This window comes from Centropristis striata, chromosome 21 (assembly GCF_030273125.1).
Source record: "Centropristis striata isolate RG_2023a ecotype Rhode Island chromosome 21, C.striata_1.0, whole genome shotgun sequence".
NCBI classification, from domain to species: domain Eukaryota; kingdom Metazoa; phylum Chordata; class Actinopteri; order Perciformes; family Serranidae; genus Centropristis; species Centropristis striata.
The window spans coordinates 3959111-3984357 of record NC_081537.1 but is presented as its reverse complement, the minus strand read 5'-3'; the positions used below and the strand labels follow the sequence as shown (position 1 = coordinate 3984357).

The 25247-nt window shown below is 37.7% G+C and overlaps 1 protein-coding gene across 1 annotated transcript; it reads left to right on the top strand.

Moving 5' to 3' along the window:
• The first annotated feature begins 1778 nt into the window (after positions 1–1778).
• LOC131960090 (forkhead box protein K2-like) lies at positions 1779–19303 on the top strand. The gene is made up of 9 exons (XM_059325320.1): positions 1779–2268; positions 6828–7022; positions 7757–7898; positions 9109–9255; positions 10613–10806; positions 11777–11979; positions 13726–13983; positions 14076–14273; positions 17600–19303. Exons 1-9 carry the CDS (start codon positions 1973–1975, stop codon positions 17821–17823), a joined length of 1857 nt encoding a protein of 618 aa, XP_059181303.1. The 5' UTR covers positions 1779–1972; the 3' UTR covers positions 17824–19303.
• The last annotated feature ends 5944 nt before the right edge of the window (positions 19304–25247 follow it).

Genomic DNA, 25247 nt, shown 5'->3' with positions numbered 1-25247 from the left:
ATGCTCTTATGGACGCTTCCATCCGTTGGTTTTTAGTAACTAAATGTCCCATCATCCACGGGGCCAACCAAAGGTCTCATCAGCTTCTTCCTTCATGTTCACTGTGGTTTGTTGTTGTCTCAACTCATCAACGCTAGTTGGTGCTCCAGTATAATCGGTCCGCCTGAAACGTATCCAGTGAGAAACGTTCCGCGGTGCAAAAACAAGTGCGATTAAAATGCGTCAATTTTTTTAACGCATTCATTTTTGTGTAATTAATTAATCTTAATTAACGCGTTAAAGTCCCTCCCCTACTTATTATATATACAATCCATTCGTTTTGGGACAACGAAGCTTTGTGAAGCATTTTCTTTATTTACGGAGCCCAAGAGATGGCGCTCTTTGTTCAACAAAGGGCTGAAAACACACGCAATTATCATTGTTGAATCCTTTTTTTAAAGCCAAGACCGCCATCTAGTGGGGTCAAAAATGAAAGCAAATGCTTCACGAAGCTTCGATGTCTCAACACTACAATCCTTGCTTTAACATTGTCAAACAATCGCAGTTTGGTTTGGGTTTGAAAGACTACTTGGTTAGGGGAAGTATATGGTTAGGCGTAGAAAAAGATAGATGAAAAAGTAAAATATATCTCAATATATCAGATATATTATCAAATATATCAGAATTCTGACTTTATTCTCAGAATTTTGACTTTATTCTCAGAATTTTGACTTTATTCTCAGACTTTAAAGTCAGAATTTTGACTTTATTCTCAGACTTTAAAGTCAGAATTTTGACTTTATTCTCAGACTTTAAAGTCAGAATTTTGACTTTATTCTCAGACTTTATTCTGAGAATTTTGACTTTATTCTCAGACTTTAAAGTCAGAATTTTGACTTTATTCTCAGACTTTATTCTGAGAATTTTGACTTTATTCTCAGACTTTATAGTCAGAATTCTGACTTTATTCTCAGAATGTTAAGTTAGAATTCTGACTTTATTCTCAGACTTTAAAGTCAGAATTCTGACTTTATTCTGAGAATTTTGACTTCATTCTCAGACTTTAAAGTCTGAAAATAAAGTCAGAGTTCTGACTTTAAAGTCTGAGAATAACATCAGACTTTATTCCCAGAATTCTGACTTTTTTCTCAGACTTTATTCTCAGACTTTAAAGTAAGAATTCTGACTGAATTCTGACGTCAGACTTTATTCCCAGAATTCTGACTTTAAAGTCTGAAAATAAAGTCTGAGAAAAAAGTCAGAATTCTGGGAATAAAGTCTGATGTTATTCTCAGACTTTAAAGTCAGAATTTTGACTTTATTTTCAGACTTTAAAGTCTGAGAATGAAGTCAAAATTCTCAGAATAAAGTCAGAATTCTGACTTTAAAGTCTGAGAATAACGTCAGACTTCATTCCCAGAATTCTGACTTTATTCTCAGACTTTAAAGTCAGAATTCTGAGGGAAAAAGTCAGAATTCTGGGAATAAAGTCTGAGAAATAAAGTCAGACCTCAAATATGTGTTTCCTGTGTGACTCTGATCCTCCTCCGTCCAGTACAGACCGGACCCTGAACATAATAAATCTCTGCACCGGTTCTTACATCTCTCCATCCATCTGCGTGTCAAACTGCAGTGCAACCGAACTTAACTATCTACGGCTATTTTTATTATTGTTGTCATTGGTAAGAGCCACACATCTGCCTACCCAGCTCGGCCTCCTATTGGCTCAGCCGCCTGTCCGTCACAGCACTTCCGTCCGTTTGGCCTGTTCTGATTGGCCGGTTCTCTTCTCTGTTCCTCTCTTGGCGGCGGTGGGTCGGAGCCGCTGTGTCCCCGGTCTGGCACGTTCCTCGCCAAATTCTCCACGGTGTAAAATTGGATCCCCCTTTTTTTTTTTTTTTACAAAACCAAAAATAACCCCCCTTCAACACCCTCAACCCGCTCATACGTTTCCGTAACACACACCTCCAAAAACCTCCAAATACTTGTGAAGATGGCGGTGGTGAGCGGGGTGTCGGGGTCGGCTGTAGCCCGGCTAGAGGGCCGAGAATTCGAATACCTGATGAAGAAAAGGTCGGTGACCGTCGGCCGGAACTCCTCGCAGGGCTCGGTGGACGTCAGCATGGGGCACTCGAGCTTCATCTCCCGGCGGCACCTCGAGATATTCACCGCCGGGGAGGACGGCTCCGGCACCGGGGAGTTCTACCTCCGATGTCTCGGCAAAAACGGGGTGTTTGTTGACGGGGTGTTCCAGAGGAGAGGGGCTCCTCCTCTGCAGCTGCCACGAATGTAAGATTCATTTAATAACAACCAGGTGGATTTCACTTTTAAAAGTGTTAAAGGGTTTTTTTTTTGTTTTTTTTTTGTCGGTACATGTGTTGTTATTGTTTGTTGTCCCGCAGCGATGTTGCACGTGTTGTGTCAAGTCACACCTGGCCGTTTGAATGGTGATAACGTCACTCCAAGTCTCCAAGTCTCCTAGTGGAACCAAGTCATTGCTTTAACATGAAAACACCTTTAATTTGACTCATGAGCTTATGTTGATAATTTGGGTTTATTCGGCAAACACAAGAGTCCACTAGTGATTTAGTAGGGCTGGGCGATATGGACCAAAAGTCATATCCCGATATATTTAGGCTGAATATCTATATATATATATATATATACATATATATATATATATATATGTATATATATATATATCCCATAGGGCTGCAACTAACGATTATTTTCATTATGGATTAATGTCGATTATTTTAACAATTAATCGATAAGTTGTTTGGTCAATAAAATGTTGAAAGTTTTGTTTTGTCTTGCTGCTCCAACCAATTATTCGATTATCAAAATAGTTGACGATTAATTTAATAATCGAGTATTGTTCGAGTAATAGAATAATTGTTGCATCTCTAGTTTCAAGTCCAACCTGGCCGTTTGAATGGTGATAACGTCACACCAAGTCTCCAAGTCTCCTAGTGGAACCAAGTCATTGCTTTAACATAAAAAAAAACACCTTTAATTTGATGCAAGAGCTTATGTTGATAATTTGGGTTTATTCGGCAAACACAAGAGTCCACTAGTGATTTAGTAGGGATGGGCGATATGGACCAAAAGTCATATCCCGATATATTTAGGCTGAATATATATATATATATATATATATATATATATATATATATATATATATCCCATAGGGCTGCAACTAACGATTATTTTCATTATGGATTAATGTCGATTATTTTAACGATTAATCGATAAGTTGTTTGGTCAATAAAATGTTGAAAGTTTTGTTTTGTCTTGCTGCTCCAACCAATTATTCGATTATCAAAATAGTTGACGATTAATTTAATAATCGAGTATTGTTCGAGTAATAGAATAATTGTTGCATCTGTAGTTTCAAGTCACACCTGGCCGTTTGAATGGTGATAACGTCACAACCAAGTCTCCAAGTCTCCTAGTGGAACCAAGTCATTGCTTTAACATAAAAACACCTTTAATTTGACTCAGGAGCTTATGTTGATAATTTGGGCACCGAGACCGGGTTTATTCGGCAAACACAAGAGGCCACTAGTGATTTAGTAGGGCTGGGCGATATGGACCAAAAGTCATATCCAGATATATTTAGGCTGAATATATGTATATATATTAGGGTTGTCACGATACTAAAATGTTCAACTCGATACCGATGCTCAGGAAAGTATTCGATACTCGACACCATTTTCGATACCACAAGGATAAAAACAAAGACTCCAAAATTTAACAGAAATATTTATATTTACGAGAAAAATGCAACATGTAAAAATGAACAGAACCACAGGTTAAATATTTATAATAAAAAACAGTTGAGCAAAAAGAAACTGCAACTATGATAACAAGCTTCAGATACTCGATACTTTTGAAAATGAGTATTGTATCCGGATACAACGTTGTAGTATCGATACTTTTTTGAGTATCGTTAATTTTGACAACCTTAATAAATATATATATATATATATATATAGAGAGAGAGAGAGAGAGAGAGAGAGAGCGAGTAATTGTTGCAGCTCTAGTGGCGATAACGTCACTCCAAGTCTCCAAGTCTCCTAGTGTAACCAAGTCATTGCCTTAACATAAAAACACCTTTAATTTGACTCATGAGCTTATGTTAATAATTTAGGCACCGAGACCGGGTTTATTCAGCAAACACAAGAGTCCACTAGTGATTTAGTAGGGCTGGGCGATATGGACCAAAAGTCATATGGCGATATATTTAGGCTGAATATATGTATATATATTAGGGTTGTCATGATACTAAAATGTTCAACTCGATACCGATGCTCAGGAAAGTATTTGATACTCGACTCCATTTTCGATAGCCCAAGGATAAAAACAAAGACTCCAAAATTTAACAGAAATATTTATATTTACGAGAAAAATGCAACATGTAAAAATTAACAGAACCACAGGTTAAATATTTATAATAAAAAACAGTTGTGCAAAAAGAAACTGCAACTATGATAACAAGCTTCAGATACTCGATACTTTTTTAAACCTTTAATTTGACTCATGAGCTTATGTTGATAATTTGGGCACCGAGACCGGGTTTATTCGGCAAACACAAGAGTCCACTAGTGATTTATTAGGGCTGGGCGATATGGACCAAAAGTCATATCCCGATATATTGAGGCTGAATATCAATATACGATATATATCCTGATATTTTTATCCCAGAGTGAGCAAATGTTCAGTCGAAGTCAAAGCCAAATATGACATGTTATTTAAGTGAATATAAATACTGTATAACAACAGTACCTTTAAAAAAAAAACCTCGAAAAAAAACTAATACTATAGTATGTCTATTTTTGTCAAAAATGGTCAAATTTTAATATGCCTAAAAAATGCTTAAAATGGGTCAATTATAGTCTGTTGAAACATATTAGAGCATCATATGGCCATAAACATTTATATGAGAAAAGAATAATGAACATTACAAAATAACTAAATATGACGTAGGGCTGCAACTAACGATTTTCATTATCGATTATTTAAACGATTAATCGATTAGTTGTTTTGGTCGATCAGAGTTTCCCAAACCACAAGATGACGTCCTCAAATCTCTTGTTTTGTCCACAAACCAAAGAGATATTCAGTTTATTGTCATAAAGGAACAAATAAACCAGAAATATTCACATTGGAGAAGCTGAAATAAGAGAATTTGGACTTATTGTCTTGAAAAAAACTGCTCAAACCAATTATTGGATTATCAAAATAGTTGGCGATTAATTTAATAATCTGTCATTGTACGATTAATCGAATAATTGTTGCAGCTCTAATATCCCAATATTTTGGATGTTATATTGGTCTTTTCCTTTTTTTTAAGTTGTTAAACCTCACAACTCACCTTGAATAAAACATTTTACATCAATCTTTTTTAGGTAGTATATGTCAATGTTATCACCACTCCATAGTAGTAATTCATTGTAAGGTGTCAGCAACTGGTCCAAATATACCCGATTAATAATAAATGGGACATGTTCTGTTACATAATGGTGGACGGTCCATATTTAAACTGTGAGGCTGAACCTCACTTCTCCTCTCCTGGCCCCAGTTAGACCTCCTTGACCTGCTTGTTGTCAGGCAGGAGGCTTAGTTGCCCGTCTGTACAATGGGATTGTGTTTCCCACTTATATAATTGGTACTCAAATGTAGACAATAATACAGTTATTTAATGGAAAAGTATCAACGTTAAACAGAATCAGAAGCTTTTATTGTCATTGCACAGAGTAAAAAGTACTAGTACAACAAAATTTGCCATCAACCCGTCCAAAACGTATAAAACACACATACAATATGACTAGAGCTGCAACAATTATACGATTTAATCGATTATTAAATTAATTGTCAACTATTTTGATAATCTAATAATTGGTTTGAGCAGTTTTTTAAAGACAATAAGTCCAATTTTTTTCTGATTTCAGCTTTTTCAATGGGAATATTTCTGGTTTCTTTGTTTATTTATGACAATAAACTGAATATTTCTTTGGTTTGTGGACAAAACAAAAGATTTGAGGACGTCATCTTGTGGTTTGGGAAACACTGATTGATATTTTTCAACATTTTATTGACCAAACAACTAATCTAATTAATTGTTTAAATCAGGGGTCTCTTTGATATTGCTGGAGGCAGTATCAAAACGACCAAAAAAAGACACAAAATTACTAAATAAAAGACACAAAATGACAGAAAAAAACTAAGTTACTTAAAAAAGACACTAAATGACCAAAAATTACAACAACAAAAAAGACACAAAATTACAAAAAAAGACACAAAATAAAAAAAAACTAAATTACTTAAAAAAGACAATAATTGACCAAAAAAAGACACTAAATCACAAAAAAAGACAAAATGACTGAAAAAACATTAAATTACTTAAAAAAAACAAAAAAACAAATTGACCACAAAGTTATTAAATTATTTAAAAAAAAGACACAAAATTATTTAAAAAAGACACAAAATGACCCAAATAAGACACGCAATTATTTTAAAAAAAAAAAAACCCCACAAAATTACCATCCATCCATCCATTCTCGTTCGCTTATCCGGGGCCGGGTCGCGGGGGCAGCAGGCTAAGCAGGGCATTCAACTCACATTAAACTTTCATATCAAGGTGGGGACCACAAAATATCATCACGAGGGCCACAATTGGCCCGCGGGCCGCAAGTTTGAGACCCATGGTTTAAATAATCGACAGATTAATCGATAATGAAAATAATCGGGTGGGGGTTGTATTCATATCTGTATATGATGGAGTTTGGGTGTGTGAGCCTGAGCCCTTCTGGTTTGTTTTTGTTTATGTTTGTTTGTGTCTCCAGGTGTTGTTTCCGGTTCCCCAGCACAAGTATAAAGATCACGTTCACTGCCCTGTCCAGCGACAAGAAGGAGCCAAGGAACGTGCCGGAATCACCGGTGAAGCCCGTCCAGCCCCAGATCTCCCCGCTGACCATCAACATTCCTGACAACATCGCCCATCTCATGAGCCCGCTGCCTTCACCCACCGGCACCATCAGGTGAGCCAAACACCACCTTCAACAATCATGTTACTGTCAAAAAGTGGTCACCTTATCAATGTCCGAGATAGGGCTGGGCGATATATATCGATATAAAAGATGTATGGGTCAGTGACAAATAAGGATCGGCAAGATGTCAAATGGTGTAACCACAAAAAAATGATAAATATTAAATACTTCATCCACTTACATTGTATTCAAGTTGACTTATTCATTCTAAAAAACATCAAATTCATTTTTTTTTAATCATTTCTACATTTACACATTTTCGTCAATATTGAGCAGAACATATTATAAATACAACCTTTTTTTTTTCTAAAGTTTTCAATCAATCAAACTTTATTTATATAGCGCTTTTCATACATATAAATGCAACACAAAGTACTTTACAAAAAAATAAGAATTAAAACAGACAATAAAAATGACAAAACCCACCACTCCCTTCCCTACATACACATCTATATGTACACATACACACTTAATGGAGCTTGGATTTTAAAAAAAAGGTACTCCTGTTGTTATACAGTATTTATGTTCACTTGTGACATGTCATATTTGATTTTAACTGAACATTTGCTCTCACTTTGTGATAAAAATATCAGGATATATATCATATATCGATATTCAGCCTAAATATATCAGGATATGACTTTTGGTCGATATCACCCAGCCTTACTTCCAGACATGAATTCTGAATTACAAGTGTTTTTTGTTTTTTTAAATCAATTTTTCAGTGCGGCAAACTCCTGTCCGTCAAGTCCGCGGGGGGCGGGACTCTCCAGCTACAGGACGGGCCGTGTTCTGGCCTCTGACCTCATCGGAGACAACTCCCAATCAGAAAACGACAAAGAGGCCTCAGGTGAAGACAGTCCAAAGGTGAGAGAGAGACGCTCCGCAGCTCTGAACAGGCAGAGGACACGTGGACCAGTACTGTCAGTTAGTGTCAGTTAGTGTCAGTTAGTGTCAGTTAGTGTCAGTTACTGTCAGTTAGTGTCAGTTACTGTCAGTTAGTGTCAGTTACTGTCAGTTAGTGTCAGTTACTGTCAGTTAGTGTCAGTTAGTTAGTGTCTGCTGCTGCGGGTTAACATTTGTTTTTTAGAGAATGTTTCAAACAAGAGGGGGGGCATGACAAAGGCTTCCTGTTGGTGTGTGAGCACTGGGGACTGGTTACTCATTAAAGCATGGGACTCAAACTCGCGGCCCGCGGGCCAATTGTGGCCCTCGTGAAGATATTTTGTGGCCCCCACCTTGATATGAAAGTTTAATGTGAGTTTTATATGAATGGTACTTTACCGTGTTGTGTGTGGAAGGTCCCTTTAATTACTTTTTTGGGAATTTTGTGTCTTTTTTTAATAATTTTGTGTCTTTTTAAAATAATTTTGTGTCTTTTTTGGGTCAAAGACAAAATTACTAAAAAAAAAGACACAAAATAAAAAATAAAAAAGACATTTTAGTAATTTTGTGTCTTTTTTTTAGTAATTTTGTCATTTCTTAAATAATTTTGTGTCTTTTTTTGGGTCATTTTGTGTCTTTTTTTAGTAATTCTCTGTATTTTTTTGGGGTCATTTTGTGTCTTTTTTAAAATAATTTTGTGTCTTTTTTGGGTCAAAGACAAAATTACTAAAAAAAAGACACAAAATTACAAAAAAAAAGACATTTTAGTAATTTTGTGTCTTTTTTTAGTAATTTTGTCCTTTTTTAAATAATTTTGTGTCTTTTTTTGGGTCATTTTGTGTCTTTTTTTAGTAATTATCTGTATTTTTTTGGGGTCATTTTGTGTCTTTTTTAAAATAATTTTTTTGTCCTTTTTTGGTCATTTTTTCAGTAATTTTGTGTCTATTTTTTGGTCATTTTGATACCGCCTCCAGCGGCCCCCAGGTAATTAGAGACCCCTGCATTAAAGTGTAAAAGTTGCTCACAACTTAACAACATAGTGTTTGGCAGAATACAGAACCTGGCTGATCTGAGTCTGTGTGTTTGTGCATCTATGTGCTTCTGATCTTACCAGAGAAAACAGGACCTGAGCTTTCAAGAGCAGAACACATTTCCTCCTGATAGTTGAATTAATTTTATTTATTTTCCACAGGACGACTCCAAACCTCCGTATTCATACGCACAACTAATAGTCCAAGCGATCACCATGGCCCCGGATAAACAGCTCACGCTGAACGGAATATACACCCACATCACCAAGAACTACCCTTACTACAGAACAGCTGATAAAGGCTGGCAGGTCAGTCTCCTCTTACTTTTCAAACATTTGCTGCTCTGTTCTCCTTTTGATATGGCTTTGATATATCGGAAGACGTCACTGTTGGCTTCAGGAAATTAAGATCTGGCTTTTTCATTAGCTGGGTTTCCATTAAAGCCTAATCGAATCTTGAAGCGAAATTTTGAAATGTTGCATTAAAGAAAATGCAAATTAGGGACGTTTCCATCAACTGATTAATGTCGAATAAACATACTTTGGTTAGAAGATGGCAGCGTTTGAGATATTTTGAGATACGTTTATCTGAGATTTTCCAGAAACCTATTAAACCAGAGCCAGTTCTTGCAGTGTTTGGGATTGGCTCTCTTTATCAAACAAGCAGAAGAGTGATTTTTGTTATGTGAAACTGTTAGCGAGAAGAATAATTCTGCTGAACTGGAAACAAAAAAAATCCTCCAGTCTATCCAGCTTTAATGAATGAAATAATGAAACATTTGCAGTTAGAAAAAATACAATTCACCCTGAGAGGTAAGATAGATACCTTTTACACAACATGGCAGCCATTTATGGGCTATTATACTAAATATAACCCCATGAAAAATTAACAACTGTAAATTTTAGAACACTTGACATCCTCCAAGTTGTATTATTACTAATGAACCAATTACCAATGAAGAGAAGTTTTTAAAAAAGTTGAATGTACTGCTGTATGCTGATCCTTCAGTAAACAGTAGGAGAAGAGATTAAGCAGTTTGCTAATCTGACAACTTTTAAAACATGACGTGTTTAAGGTCTGTATGTTATGTAAATATGTAACTGTATTCTGTGTTTGCTGCCTCTTGGCCAGGGCTCCCTTGAAAAAGAGGTTCTTAATCTCAATGGGATATTCCCTGGTTAACTAAAGGTTAAATAAAAATAAAAAAAAATCGTAAAAAAGCCCAGTGCATGATACAATAATAACTCTATTTATATAGCACCTTTCAAAAACGAGTTACAAAGTGCTGTACAACAGAAATAAAACATATCAAATACAATTTACTGACAACAACAAAATAAAACCACAAAGAGGAAATGACATTGGACTTAAAAAAGTGTACTGTTTAGGTTTCAGTTTGTCTCTGAATAAATTCCTCTGCCTTGCTTCTACAATTATACAATTCTACAATGTCATTAAGACATTTTTATCCAAAGCGACGTACAAATGAGAGTTAATACAACACGGATAAAGCAGTTAAAACACGTTAAAAAACTTTAAAGCAGTTTTTCTCAGTTGTACCTTTTGCCTAGTTAGTGCAGTTAGACTCTGTAGGGCAGAATACTGTGTAAAACAAATGCTTTAATAACTGTTTAGCTTTAAGTAACTCTGTGTGTGATGTCTCAGAACTCGATCCGCCACAACCTGTCTCTGAACCGCTACTTCATCAAAGTGGCCCGCTCTCAGGAGGAGCCGGGCAAAGGCTCCTTCTGGAGGATCGACCCCGCCTCCGAAGGCAAGCTGATAGACCAGGCCTTCAGGAAGCGCAGGCCCAGGGGGGTGCCCTGCTTCAGGACCCCCATGGGGCCGCTCTCCTCCAGGTAAGGAGCTCCTGTGTACAAAGCTTTGTGAAGCATTTCCTTTATTTTTTGACCCCACTAGTTCAAGTTCAAGTTACTTTCTTTGTAACCAGAGGTAGAATTTAGTTTTTTTCTGCCATTTTGTGTTTTTTTTAATTATTTTGTGTCTTTTTTTGGTAATTATGTGTATTTTTTTTGTAATTTTGTGTCTTTTTTGTAATTTTGTGTCATTTTTTTGTAATTTTGTGTCTTTTTTTGGTAATTATGTGTATTTTTTTTGTAATTTTGTGTCTTTTTTTGTAATTTTGTGTCATTTTTTTGGTCATTTTGTATCTTTTTTTGGTCATTTTGTATCTTGTTTTGTAATTTTGTGTAATTTTGTGTCTTTTTTTATTTTGTAATTCTTTTGGTCATTTTGTGCCTTTTTTGTAATTTTGTGTCTTTTTTTTTTGTCATTTTGTATCTTGTTTTGTAATTTTGTGTCATTTTGTTGGTCATTTTGTGTCTTTTTTTATTTTGTAATTCTTTTGGTCATTTTGTGCCTTTTTTGTAATTTTGTATCTTGTTTTGTAATTTTGTCATTTTTTTGGTCATTTTGTCCTTTTTTTTGTAATTTTGTGTCTTTCTTTTTTTTTTCTTTTTTCTTTTTTTGGTCATTTTGATACTGCTCCAGCGGCCCCCAGGTAGTTTGAGTTTGAGACCCCTGCACTAGATATTTCCTCTTTGTCTTAAAATAATGCAGTAAAAATCCCAGTAGATCAGCAGTTTGTGAAACACTCAGACCAACAACCATGACACAGTCAAAGTCACTTAAATCACCTTTCTTCCTCATTCTGATGCTGCTGTGATCTTCATCAGCTCCTCTTCATCATGTCTACATGTTGCTGCCGTGTGATTGGCTGATTAGATATTTGCAGTTGAACAGGTGTACCTAATAAAGTGGCCGGTGTGTGTGTGTCAGTTATCAACCTTATGTCTTGTCGTGTCCCAGGAGCGCTCCTGCCTCTCCCAGCCACACAGGGGCGCTGTCTGCCCACTCCAGTGGGGTCCAGACCCCAGACAGCCTGTCCAGAGAGGGCTCCCCTGTCCCCATGGAGCCAGAGCCCACCCCCCCGCCTGCCCCCACCCAGACCACTACAGTCCAGCCCAAACTCGCTGTCATCCAGGAGGCCCGCTTCGCACAGAACTCTCCTGGTAAATAAGGACTTTAGGCTTCAGGACAAAAGGGACGCCATGTTGATTCTCTGTCTGTAACTCTGAGGTTAAAATGCTTCTTACTGGAGCCTTCTGTCTGTGTGATGGTGCACAGTATGTATGAGACCCTCTGTCTGTTTGGACACTAGTGAATGACTATATACACACATGCACACACACATGCACGCAAGCACACTCACGCAAGCACACGCACACAAACACTCATAGCCTCATGTATACACAAACACACACACACACACACGCATACACACACACACACACACACACACACACACCCATGCACACACACACAAACACTCATAGCCTCATGTACACACAAACACGGATACAAACACACACACACACACTAATGCACGCACACGGATACAAACACACACACACACACACTAATGCACGCACACAGATACAAACACACACTCATGCAAGCACATACACACACATATGCACACTCATGCAAACACACACACATGCACGCAAACACACATTCATGCAAGCACACACACAAACACTCATAGCCTCATGTACACACAAACACACACACACACGCACGCATACACACACTCATGCAAGCACACACACACAAACACTCATAGCCTCATGTACACACAAACACACACACACGCACGCATACACACACTCATGCACGCACACACACACACAAACACTCATAGCCTCATGTACACACAAGCACGGATACAAACACACAAACTAATGCACACACACACATGCACGCAAACACGCATTCATGCAAGCACACACACACAAACACTCATAGCCTCATGTACACACACACACACACACACACACACACACATGCACGCATACACACACTCATGCATGCATGCACGCACACACACACACACACACACTCATGCACACACACACACAAACACTCATAGCCTCATGTACACACAAGCACGGATACAAACACACACACACACACTAATGCACGCACACAGATACAAACACACACACTCATGCAAGCACACACACACTCATGCACACACACACACACACACATGCACGCAAACACACATTCATGCAAGCACACACACACAAACACTCATAGCCTCATGTACACACAAACACATGCACACACGCACGCATACACACTCATGCATGCACGCACACACACACACACTCATCCACACACACAAACACTCATAGCCTCATGTACACACAAACACGGATACAAACACACACACACTAATGCACACACACAGATACAAACACACACTCTTGCAAGCACACACACATGGCCTCATGTACACACAAACACACACACGCAAGCATACACACAAACACTTTAATGCACGCACACACACACAAACACTCATAGCCTTATGTACACACAAACACACGCGCACGCATACACACACTCATGCATGCATGCACACACACAAAAACACTCATAGACTCATGTACACACAAACACGGATACACACACACACACACACACACACACACTAATGCACGCACACAGATACAAACACACACACTCATGCAAGCACACACACACACAAACACTCATGGCCTCATGTACACACAAACACACACTCATGCACACATACACACAAACACTAATGCACGCACACAGATACACACATAGCCTCAGGCACACACACACACACACACACACACATACACTCATGCACATGCATGCAAACACACACACACCCACAGTATGTAGTGAATGGTCAGTAACCGTAGCTCCGCCCCCTTCAGGCTCGCCCCTCAACAACCAGCCCGTGTTGATCGCCGTGCAGCGCCAGATTCCTCAAACGACCATGAAGCCTGTGACCTACGCGATGGCGTCCCCGGCCATCGTAACGACGTCCGTTAACTCCGCCCCGGGCATGCAGACGGTGCACGTCGTCCACCAGATCCCGGCCGTCACCATGGCAACCGTCGCCGGACAGCCCGCTGCCGCAGTGAGCCGAGAACCTCAGGAGAACGGAGGAGGAGAGCACCAAGAGATCAAACGTGAGACCTGAGTCGTGTTGTTGTTGACGCTCTAGTTCTAAATAATCTGTTTGTGAGTTCAGTTTAACAGTCGTTTTTCTCCTCGTGTTTAGTAAAAGTGGAGTCGGTTCCATCCATCACGTCCTCATCGATAAGTGGAGTCAGCCGCATCATCCAGAGCTCCCAGGCCGCTCCGCTCACCACCGTCACCATCGTGCAACAAGCTCCGCTCGGCCAGCACCAGCTACCGATAAAGGCCATCACACAGAACGGGACCCACCTGGTCCCCATCACTACTGCTGCTAACACAGGTGACACACACACACACACACACACAGTATCTTCCTGCATATTTTACTTTTTTTAATTTGTTTTTGCAAAAAATAAGATTGTTAACTCTACATACATGCATTTTTGTTCTAATAAGTCACACGTCAAGACATATTATTATCTAAAACTGGTAAAAACGTTAAAAAAAAAAGTCATTCTCCTGCTGACCTGCAGAGGCGGAGTGGCGTCATCCAGTGGTCAAAATAAACACAGCGTGCATTTATTATTACAATAAACAACGAATTTAAGTGGCGTTTCTATTGAGATTATGTTGAATACAGAAAATAGGCAGCCATAGGTCACAAAACATTATTTTAATGCTTTAATAAAGAATTTAACAGAGCTACCTTCTGGTTTGGCGACTGCAGGGTAACCAGGTAGGCTACTTCGACTCAAGGCTGCATACACACACACACACACACACACACACACACGCACACAAAGCTCATAAGACTGAAGCTACTTCTGCATTTACCTTTTGTAGAGTATTGTTATGTATGAAACACATCCAACAAATTAGATAAACATAACCCAGATGTGTCAAATCCCAAGAACGTGAAAAAAAATAAAAAAGGGAAGCAGATCTCTTTATCAGCTGCTTCCAAACAGAATCAGCTGTAATGGCCAAGGAAGTGTTTAAATGTACATACAATAAAAGTGCTGAATTGAAAAAAAAAAGTTTGATAATGGTAAACATTTAATAACCCGGTCTAGTAGCTTGTTTCAAAGTAAATAAACCCTGCAACCGTGAAATTGTTTAATGATTTATTTATTTTTTTAGGCCATGCCACGTTTTTTTCTGTTTTTTTCTGTTGAATTTAATTTGTCAGAACTCAGAAATAAAACTTACAGCGCATTAAAAGCATCCTGACACCAAAGTCCAACACAAGGATGCTACATTGATTCAGTCATTGAGTCATGTCTTGAAGTAGGAAAGTATAAATTATGAATAAAGGAAACTTGAGATGGACCTTTTCTAGTTTCAGGCTAAAGTCAGAATCTAAAAACCAGAGAGTCTCTGTGTGTTCATCTCTCACTACTTTTGTAGTTTCTAACTGAATCTTTGTGGTTTGAAGTTTCTCTCCTGCGTCACTATTTATACTTTCAAATATCTGCCTGATGGTTATGTCACATGTTCGCTTTCAGCTGATAAGAAAAAAAAATCCTGATTTTCTTGCTTCACAATAAAGTTTTTTAAAAACAAAGTAACAAATAATTCATAGGAAATGTGATGTTAATCAAGGAATTAGCAGAGTCTTGTCAGCAGCTATTTGATTTAGTTAAAACAAGTTTAATTAATCCTAGTGCAGGAGAAGAGAACAAGCAGGTACAGGCAGCGAGATGTTCTTACTGCACCTCCTCAAACACCTCCAACAGGGAGAAAACTACCTGAACACTTGTTCTGAAGTCACATGTAGCAGCAACTTGCTACTGCACACTGCATGAAATGCAACACAGACAAATCACAGTGGTTAAACAACAAAGCAAGGTTAGTATAATAAGAGCATTATGTCATAAAAAGATGTCAAAGATCATTTTATACACAGTGCTATAATAAAGGTGTTTCCACTACAGTCTAATGCCCAGAATGAAGCGGGTCTCACTCGCCAAAACGCCCCTAATTTGAATACGAGTCCTAGCGGTCTTTTGTCGGGACTTTTTTCGTCCCTTTTGAAGAGCAGCGTCTTTTTTCTCCCCTGAAAAAAGCCTGGTTGCTGATTGGATAGAACGCTAAGCAGGATGTGACGTAGTACTCTACGCCACAACAACACACGACATTTGTAAAAGCAGGCGAAGCAGTGTTGCCAACTTAGCGACTTTGTTGCTATATTTAGACTTTTCAGACCCCCTTACTGAGTATTTTTCAAAAAAGCGACGGGGGCAAATCCAGCGACTTTTTCTGGTGTTGTTGGAGACTTTTGGAGACTCGTTCTTACTAAGAACGAGTCGAAGCAGCACAGTCCTCCTGCAGCAGTCTCTCCCAGCTGCAGAGCCGGAGGGGATGTTAACCCCTTAGCATCCAGTCTGCGAATTGCTAACAGGCTAACAGTTAGCTCTGTAGCAGTACAGTGCGTATGTGCTAACAGGCTAACAGTTAGCTCTGTAGCAGTACAGTGTGTATGTGCTAACAGGCTAACAGTTAGCTCTGTAGCAGTACAGTGTGTATGTGCTAACAGGCTAACAGTTAGCTCTGTAGCAGTACAGTGTGTATGTGCTAACAGGCTAACAGTTAGCTCTGTAGCAGTACAGTGTGTATGTGCTAACAGGCTAACAGTTAGCTCTGTAGCAGTGCAGTGTGTATGTGCTAACAGGCTAACCGTTAGCTCTGTAGCAGTACAGTGTGTATGTGCTGCTGCTGCAGGAGGTGTTCACTTAGCGATCTCTGTTTGTTCACAACAAGCACCAGACACTCTGTGCAAAGTTAGTGATGCCGGTTAATTCACCATCACTATGTTTATGATCAGCGGAGACGCTGTGCATAATTAGCCATGCTGGTTTGTTTATGATCAGCTGCTGACGTTGTGCACAGTCAGCGACGGCGGCCACAGTTGTGTCTCCCGTGTTTAATCCGTCGCGTATGTGATCACGGTCGAAACTGTCAATAAGCGATTACACGACAATCGAAAACCATACGTCACCTCCAGAGTCTCTAAATCCCTCTGGAGGCTTTTTGTAATGGAGACACACAGAGTGAGCGGACATTTGAGAGGGCGTGGCCTGAAACTTTACCTTAAAGCAGGGGTGTCAAACTCAAATACACAATGGGCCAAAATTTAAAACTTGAATAAATTCGCGGGCCAACATTGAACAAATAAACCTTTTAATATATACCAAACATGTTTTGCTTTAACATTAAATATGGAACCAGCAACGCTTATAAACATACAATATATAACTAAATAGTGCAGACATGCAAAATCAAATTTCAAATAAAAAACACATCAATGTCATTAATTTATTAAATAAAAATGAAATAAAAATCATATGCCTCTTTTCTATTTGCATCCTTCTGATTTAAATATCAAAATAAACTTTTTCAACAGGTTAATACATTTAAAAATAAAATAACAATAATAAATCTAGTATTAGCGGTAAATGCGCCGTATAATACCGACGGGTCAGCTTTTATAGTACAATAATAAGATAATAATTTGGTATTGCCAAATAAAATTACACTGCGGGCCAGAGATTGACACCACTGCCTTAAAGGAAACACGACTAATCTGTAAGAACCTGTCTATCTCAGAGTAGTTGTTACTCTCAATAAATCCTGTCTTCTTCTTCTTCTTCTTCTTTTTTTTACCAGCTGTGGCGAACCCTCTCCACCTCCTGGCGGCCCACGCCTCCGCCTCGGCGTCTCTGCCCACCAAGAGGCAGAACGGAGAACTGCAGGAGCAACCGCAGTCCAAGAGGGTGAAGACGCAGGAGGAGGAAGAGGAGGGTGAAGCAGCCGCAAACACCGCCAACAATAACGGCACCACGGACAGAGCCGGAGAAGGAGCGCTCAGTGAGCAGAACGGAGACAAGTAGCCCCTCCCCCCCGCGGTCTGCCTCCTGGCCCCCCCCTCTCCTGTACGCATCGAGCCTTCACCCCTCCATCCTCATCCTCCATCTTCCACCATCGACTCCAAGGTGCCAAATAACAGAAAAGACTCGGAAAAACAACCTGCAAGACTACAGAATGTTCAAGACCTCCTCCTTTTCCTCCTCCTCCTCTTAACCCCCCCCCCCCCACACCCTTTTTTGTCCTCTTCCATATATTTAAGATGCAAAAACTTAAAAGACCAAAATTGAAAAATGGAAACAAAGAGTTGCTGACGACTGTGAAAACCCCGACGCTCGAGACCCAGATGGCAAGAAGAAGAAGAAGAAGAAGAAAGAAGCACAGGAAGTAAAAATGCAGATTTTTTCCAGATCAAAAAACGAAAAAAAAAAAGACTTATTGGACACGTGAGGCGTCCCGACCAGGAGCCTCTAGGTAGCATTAAAGACACGCTCGTTACTGTGTGTGGGACGGACAAAAAGCAACCAGGTGATGACATCACCAGTGACATCACCAGTGGTGTTTTCCACTAAGGGAAGCGTGTACGTACGTGTGGACATTCCCATCTCCGGCAGCTAGCCTTCATGTCGACCTACCTAACCCAGTCGTGAGTAGATATGCAGTATTCCGTTGTACAAGTGTATCTTTGGATCTTTTTTGAGTGTTCTCCGTTTCCCAAGGCACAGATACTATCTAGTAATAATTAAGATAACTTAAAAAGCTATAAGTGGGGTCTTTAAGAACATTTAAACGTCACATGGTATTTTGGGAAATCCTTTTTTTGTTTTTTTTTTGTTTAATGTTTTTGTATGTGGACTCTTTGTTCAGTGAAATGAATGTAGTCTCCCCCTTTTTTCCTTTTAAAGAAACACTATCTATGGAGTGGATGTTCTTTTTTCTGCTCATTCATGCAAAATGACATTTCTTTATCACTGTACATGAGATTTTTTTCATATTTTACAAATATCCTACGAGATAAAAAAGTATATTCCCATGCGTATTTGACCATATGCTTCATCGAGCTTGCATGTTACAGATCTAGAGACAATGTACTTGAGCAGATTATCTGAATATGGAACTGAAGAAAAATTTAGGCTGAATCTACGCTATATGATTCTGACCAGTGCTGCACTTAACCCTTAGTTGTTGTTGGGTTTTTTTTTCTACCTTTTGTATTTTCATTTGCTGTTTTTTTTTCTTCCTGTCATCATGGGCTGTGTTTGTAACCTTTTGTGTTGAAGTTGGCTACTCTTTGCTCGATTATTTTAGTCTGTTCAGGCTCTAAAACGGTCTAATCAGATTGTATTCTATGTTACACGAGGAAAAACAAAGTGATAGGTGTTCGTTCTGCTTCAGTGGGTAAATGCTTTTTTTTTTTTTTTTTTTATAAATTTATTTAAAACACATAACCTCTTAGTTTGTATTTCTTTGAGTAAAAGCCTTCTCTGCTGGCCAAATGCAAACTCACTTTCTGTCTGTGTGAAGATTTCTTTCTCTTTGTTAGACGATCAGAGTTCATATCAGACAAACCAGTAATGTGCATTCCTCCCAGTCTGGTCAGACTGGACCACAGGGTGGATACTCTCTGCTTCCTTTAGGGACAAAAACAGCCTGACTCACTTATTATTCCCTTATTAGACCAGAGACGTGTAGAATAAAAGATCTACCCGTTCACATTCCAACGGCCGGCTGGATGCTTTAGTGGGCTCAGTTTTAGGGATTTGTTGGAGATACTGGTAATACGAAGTACTAGTGTTGGGACAACGAAGCTTCATGAAGCATTTGCTTTATTTACGGAGCCCCATTTTAAAGCAGAAAAGGACTCAGAATGACCCAAAAAAGACATAAAATGACCAAAAAAAGACACAAATTGACCAAAAAAAGACACAAAATGGCCCAAAAAAAGGAAACAAATTGACCAAAAAAGACACAAATTGACCACAAAATGATCAATAAAAGACACAAAATGACCAAAAAAAGACACAAAATGACCAAAAAACGAATCAAAATGACCACAAAATGACCAAAAACAGGAAACAAATTGACCAAAAAAGACACAAATTGACCACAAAATGGCCCAAAAAAGACACAAAATGACCAAAAAAGACACAAATTGACCACAAAATGATCAAAAAAAGACACAAATTGACCACAAAATGATCAATAAAAGACACAAAATGACCAAAAAAGGAATCAAAATGACCACAAAAAGACACAAAATGACCAAAAAAAAGGAAACAAATTGACCACAAAATGGCCCAAAAAAGACACAAATTGACCACCACAAAATGATCAAAAAAAGACAAAATGATCAAATAAGACACAAATTGACCAAAAATGTTCAAAAAAAGACCCCAAATGACCAAAAAAGACACAAATTGACCACAAAATGATCAAAAAAAGACACAAAATGACAAAAAAAAAGACAAAATGGCCCAAAAAGACACAAAATGACCAAAAAAAGACACAAAATGACTAAAAAAAACACAAAATGACCAAAAAAGGAAACAAATTGACCAAATAAGACACAAATTGACCAAAAATGTTCAAAAAAAGACGCAAAATGACCAAAAAAGACACAAATTGACCACAAAATGATCAAAAAAAGACACAAAATGACCAAAAAAGACACAAATTGACCACAAAATGATCAAAAAAAGACACAAAATGACCAAAAAAAGACAAAATGGCCCAAAAAGACACAAAATGACTAAAAAAAACACAAAATGACCAAAAAAGGAAACAAATTGACCAAATAAGACACAAATTGACCAAAAATGTTCAAAAAAAGACGCAAAATGACCAAAAAAGACACAAATTGACCACAAAATGATCAAAAAAAGACACAAAATGACCAAAAAAAAGACACAAAATGACCAAAAAAGACACAAAATGGCCCAAAAAGAAACAAAATGATCAAAAAAAGACACAAAATGATCAAAACAAGACACAAAATGGCCCCAAAAAGACACAAAATGACCAAAAAAAGACACAAAATGACCAACAAAAAGGAAACAAATTGACAAAAAAAAGACACAAAATGACCAAAAAGACTAAAACACATTAACACATGAACACTTTAACACAGTGGAGACAGAGCTGATTTCCAAAATGATTTTGCGACCCCCAGAAATCACCATTGATGAAGCCTTTTTTTTTTTTAAGCCAAGACCTCCATCTAGTGGGGTCAAAAAATAAAGGAAATGCTTCAGGAGGCTTCATTGTCCCAACACTACTAAATACTAAAAAAAAACCTAATTGTATCCATCAACCCAAAAAATGCTGCAACAACTTATAGGACATAGTTGAATGTGGAAATGGACTTCAAAAGGAGAAATATTAATGTTCTCAACTAGTGTTGGGACAACGAAGCTTCCTGAAGCATTTCCTTTATGTTTTGACCCCACTAGATGGAGGTCTTGGCTTTAAAAAAAAGAAAAAAAAGTCTTCATCAATGGTGATTGAGTGTGTTTTCAGCCCTTTGTTGAACAAAGAGCGCCATCTCTTGGGCTCCGTAAATAAATAAAAAAATGCTTCAGGAGGCTTCGTTGTCCCACCACTAGCTGTAACTAATTCTACTATGACGAGTCAGATTGTCTGCTGTGAAAGAAAACTATTCTAAAGCCTCTAAGTCAACACAGAGACAGGCTTCCAGGAGAGACTGAGGCCAGAAGAGGCTCTAGATCAGAGGTCTCAAACTCTAATTACCTGGGGGCTGCTGGAGGCGGTATTCAAATGACCAAAAAAGACACAAAATTACTAAAAAAAAGACAAAATGACCAAAAAAGACACAAAATTACTAGAAAATAAACAAAATTACTAAAAAAGACACAAAATTACTAAAAAAAAAAAGACAAAATTACCAAAAAGACAAAAAATTACAAAAAAGAAACACTAAATTACTTTAAAAGGACACAAAATGATCAAAAAATACACAGAATTACCAAAAAAAGACAAAATTATTTTTTCAAAAAGAAACAAAATGACTGAAAAAACACTAAATTACTTAAAAAAGAAACAAAATTACCAAAAAGACACACAATTGTTAAAAAAAAGACAATTATTAAAAAAAGACACAAAATTATTTTAAAAAAGACACAAAATTACCCAAACTGACTGAAAAAACACTTTGGCTTTAAAAAAAAAAAAAGTCTTCATCAATGGTGATTGAGTGTGTTTTCAGCCCTTTGTTGAACAAAGAGCGCCATCTCTTGGGCTCCGTAAATAAAGAAAATGCTTCATGAAGCTTCATTGTCCCATCACTAGCTGTAATTAATTCTGTTATGAGGAGTCAGATAGTCTGCTGTGAATGAAGATCATTCTAAAGTCTCAACTCTAGTCCACAGCACGCTGTGATTAAATCAATCTGTATCAGCGTCTCCATCAATCAGTCAACTTTCATTTGTCTTCTGAACCTGAAGAAGGAACAGCTCCAGAGGTTTGTAACCCTTCAGCTTGTGTATTATTCATCATGAAGCAGATTGTAGCTTCTACAGGAAGAGAGTTAGTGAGTTTGGAGTCTGGCAGTAAATGTCCATGAATCACTGCTGCTGTTTAATTCCTCCACGCTTTAGTCACTAACTCTCTCATGCAGAGATGGAAATGGATCCAAAGAAGGTTTTGTTTGTCCATGTGGTCAACTCTGAACTTATTGTCAGTTATGACATCAGACACAACACAGAGTCACAGAAACCAATCCAGCTTATCAGATCAGAGCAGCTTTGGTTCATATAACACAGAAACAGGCTTCCAGGAGAGAGTGAGGCAGAAGAGGCTCTACACCAGGGGTCTCTAACTCTAATTACCTGGGGGCGGTATCAAATGACCAAAAATGACACAAAATTACAAAAAAAATACACAAAATGACCAAAAAAGACACAAAATGACCCAAAAAAGACAAAATTACTAAAAAAGAAACAAAATGACTGAAAAACACTAAATTACTTAAGAAAGACACAAAATGGTCAAAAAATACACAGAATTACCAAAAAAAGACACAAAATTATTATTTTTTAAAATAACTGAAAGAAACAAAATTACCAAAAAAGACACACAATTGTTTAAAAAGACAATTATTGAAAAAGACACAATGATTTAAAAAAGACACAAAATGACCAAAAAAGACACAAATTTATAAGAAAAAATGACTGAAGAAACACTAAATTACCAAAAAAGACACAATTGTTAAAAAAAGACACAATTATTAAAAGACACAAAATTATTTAAAAAAAGACAAAATGGCCAAAAAAGACAAATTTACTAAAAAAAGACACAAAATTACCAAAAAAAAAAGAACCAAAATGACTGAAAAAACACTAAATTACTTAAAAAAGAAACAAAATTACCAAAAAAGACAAAATGACACTTTGGCTTTAAAAAAAAAAAGTCTTCATCAATGGTGATTGAGTGTGTTTTCAGCCCTTTGTTGAACAAAGAGCGCCATCTCTTGGGCTCCATAAATAAATAAAGCAAATGCTTCAGGAGGCTTCGTTGTCCCAACACTAACAAATCCCCAGTAGGTTGGGATGTTTCAAATGTAAATAAAACAGAAAGTATGACATATATTCAATTTAAAACTGTTCAAACTGATAAATCATTATTTTTGTAAATACAAACTCCTGAATTTGATGCATTTTAATTACATTTTCCATTTCTTAACTGATTCGTAGCAGTATAGCATTGAATTAAACCAAATATTTACCACAATGAGAATAATGAGACGTGCACAGAAAGTTTAACTGTAAAAGCAGATGTTAAATTTTATTCACAAATTTAAATGCAGGTTTTACAATCATTCTGAGTGTGTCAGACAAAGTTGGCTTTTCAGTTTGTGCAGCAAGAGCTGTTTAAGTGAAACCTGCAACTGTACAATCTGATGCAGAAAGAAACACAGATTAAATGTGTTTTAGCGCTTAAATCAAGATGAAAACAAAAATGCTGTCAATCAACATGACAAAATTAAAGAAAAAAGGAAGTAATATGTCATTCCATATTAACAGTTCCTTCGTGCTGGAGCCACACTGAACATTTATTTTATATTTATGGCCTTGGGCTTTTTTTAAAAAAGCACACATTCCCTGATTAGCATTAGCTGAAATGATCAATGCTGTTAGGGGTTCGGTGAAGCGATTTAAAGACACAAACCTGTCGGGATTTAAACAGAAAGGAACCGTAGAGCTGTGAACTGGCCAACCGAAGGGGTTTGGAACAATCAACCAACCAATCAGACTTCTGATTTATTAATGTGCAACACCAAAGTTAAAAAATATTCAGATTTTTAGATTTTACCACCAATAAGGGCTTTTGAATGTCATCCAATCGAATTTTAGATGGATTTCAGATGGGAACCGTGCACGTGCCTTTCATTCAGGAACAACAAACACAAACTCTTAAAGAAATTGTTCAACTTTTTGGGAAAAAAAGCGCTTATTGGTAGTGTTGGGACAACGAAGCTTCCTGAAGCATTTGCTGTATTTATGGAGCCCAAGAGATGGCGCTCTTTGGTCAAAAAAATGGCTGAAAACGCACTCAAATACCATTGATGAAGGCTTATTTTTAAGCCAAGACCTCCATCTAGTGGGGTCAAAAAATAAAGGAAATGCTTCATGAAGCTTCATTGTCCCAACACTAGCCATCAGCAATGGTAACAGTGTGTTTTTAGCCCTTTGGTGAACAAAGAGCGCCATCTCTTGGGCTCCGTAAATAAAGAAAATGCTTCATGAAGCTTCGTTGTCCCAACACTACTTGTTGGTTTTCTCACCGTGAGTTAGATGAGAAGCTCTGTGCCACATGTCTGTCTGGTTTATTAGAAGCTAAAACTAGCAGTTGGTTAGCTCATCGCGTCTTAGCTTAGCACAGTAAAAAATACTGAAAACATGGGAGAAAAGGAAGCCTGAACATTGATCTCCTTTGGTTAATCCAGGGGTCGGCAACCTTTACTAACAAAAGAGTCATTGTTGGCCAAAAAAAGAGAAAAAATGTCGGAATGGAGCCGGGAACCTTATTTTGAGCCTCACAATGAAGATAAAAAAGCCTTAGCTTAGTCTAAGTTAGCCTATCAACATTACTAGAAGCCATAATGAGAATTTATTAATATGATTTTGTAAGAATGCAGCGAAGTGCAAATAAAAGGCTGGACACCGAAAAAAATATATCAGGAGGTTTGGAATCGAAAGTTTGCCGAGCTAGAAAAACTCAAAACTAGAACTGAAGTTGACAAATTTTAGAGGTAAAGGCGCCCAGGGACGGAGACTTTTGTAAATTTGGTAAGCTATGATGCACATTTTTAATGCCAGATATTAGCTGCACATTTTTACAATTGAAGACTACAAATTCCAAAGGGCCAAAGCCAATGATGAATAAAAATAAAAATGTAAAGAAATGTAAAGTCTAATTATTATGTCACAGCCAC